Below are 1,888 nucleotides of genomic sequence, written 5' to 3'. Positions count from 1 at the left end.
ACAATAGGTGTTAATTAGGTGTCAACGATAGCCATGTGATGTGAGTATCAGTCACATGGAGGCAGTGCTTAAAAGCCTGAATTTTGTCTGAAACTGTCAGACTGAAGAAGTCTCTTGGAGAAGAGACGAAACGTTTCATTAGAGAAGAACCCGTCCAGAGGACCTATACAATTTTTTTTCTTTTTGATKTCCAGAAGTATAAAAGTTACTAATACCTGCAGTCACAGGTTCCCAAATGAGCTGAATATTTCGATACATGAATAGTAGGGATGCACCGATATGAAAATTTCAGCCGATATCCAATAGAATTATTGCTATTATGGCCGATAACCAATATATACTGATATTACACAAACACACAAATTATATTATACACAAACGCACAAACACACACTTGTCTTTTCTCGATACCGTAAATAAACAACCAGACCTGTGACATGGCTCTCTGCTTCAGTTATTCCTGGCTGCACAGCATCAATATCACTGTCATGATCAAACAGATGCCACTCAACCACCCTTCTCCCCTACACAACACTACAAAAGAGACTATAAACCAAAAAGCAAATGTGTAAATGTTGAGGATTAATTCAGTAAAATGCAACATTTAGGGTTGTTTTGTAACAGCATATTACTTGGTAATGACTTTATAAAATACACGTGCACAAATGGCAGAAAATCTTKGGCTCTTTGTTTATTTCTCAGCTTTGTGACTTGAGTGTGATGGTAATAAATGAGAGTAACTGGATCTCATCCAGCGTAGCCGCTGTGAGTTGTGGCTGGTAGTTGAATCGCTGTGTGAGCCTTCGAACACTGACTGACTTCTCTGTCGCCTCAGCTGATGGCTGTTCTGTGCAGAGTAGCTGTGGTGTGGTAGTGAGTGTTGTTGCTGTTCGTGGACTGACACGTCATCTGTTTTGTCTGCCTGTACTTGCTGTGTCCTGCAGGATCATGCTGATCTGTGCCAAGCGGTCACTATATGCTGCTTTCTCAGTGCTGCCCTATGGAGAGAGTGCTCACCTCAGGTACAAAACCAAAGCACCACCCCAAGCAGTTAGCACCCGCCTCCTCATTGTTACGTTTTCATCACCCCCACACACACCCTGTGTGATCCACGCTGTTGTCAGAAACAAGCTGTGCGTTTGAAGCAGCTGCTGGAAGTGACGTGTTGTCTTTTTGTGAACAGTGACCCGAAGCTGGACACTCAGAGACAAAGGCTGTCCTCTGTGGTGGCTCCTGATCTGCTTCCTGCACTGGAAGGTGTGGAGCTGGGTGCCTTTGGGAAGGTTAGTCTTATATTTATAATAAACAGCTTTTTTATTTACAGTTAAATACTCCCATTAACAAGTGTCTCACAGCAAAAATGCCAGTGTTAATTTAACACACACAGTGTTAATTTCAACACCAACAAAGTGTCTGTATGTGTCCACACTCGCTGGTGTAAAAATAACATTTGTGAAAGTTTTAAATTTTAAGACCCATTTTTTTTGTTTATTTAACACCAGCCAGTGTTTAATATTCAACAATATTGGGTGTCACATTAACATTTCAACAGTGTTGAAATATAGTGTTAAAATGAACACTAGTGCAGGGGTCTGCAACCTGCGGCTCTGGGGCCACATGTGGCTCTTTGAAAATGTGGCAAAATATAACAGAATAATTTTTTTGTTTGTTTTTATACTCACAACAGAAATAAACTGTATGCAAATATTTGGTGAATACTACAAATACAAAAAGTAAAAGCTGCTAGCCTGTTGTCTACCTAAATAATCCAACTTCTTTCCACGATCTTTCTCTCAAATCAATCAGGGTTATCTTTAAACACCTTTAAGACTACATAATAAGAATTAGAAAATAAAATGTCTGAATAGTTCAGTTGTACTAGTTTTTC

General features: G+C 39.8%; 1 protein-coding gene across 1 annotated transcript in view; it reads left to right on the top strand.

Annotated features, from left to right (window-relative positions):
• cables2a (Cdk5 and Abl enzyme substrate 2a) overlaps positions 1–1,888 on the top strand; it is a gene marked incomplete at its 3' end in the record, with an annotated part of 10,980 nt that overhangs the window by 2,713 nt on the left and 6,379 nt on the right. The window contains 2 exon segments of the mRNA XM_014022720.1: positions 945–1,022; positions 1,184–1,283. Coding sequence (XP_013878174.1) covers positions 945–1,022; positions 1,184–1,283 — 178 coding nt within the window.

The sequence above is a fragment of the Austrofundulus limnaeus genome, unplaced genomic scaffold (genome assembly GCF_001266775.1).
Source record: "Austrofundulus limnaeus strain Quisiro unplaced genomic scaffold, Austrofundulus_limnaeus-1.0 Scaffold339, whole genome shotgun sequence".
Classification (NCBI taxonomy): domain Eukaryota; kingdom Metazoa; phylum Chordata; class Actinopteri; order Cyprinodontiformes; family Rivulidae; genus Austrofundulus; species Austrofundulus limnaeus.
This window is presented reverse-complemented; position numbering and strand designations above follow the sequence as displayed.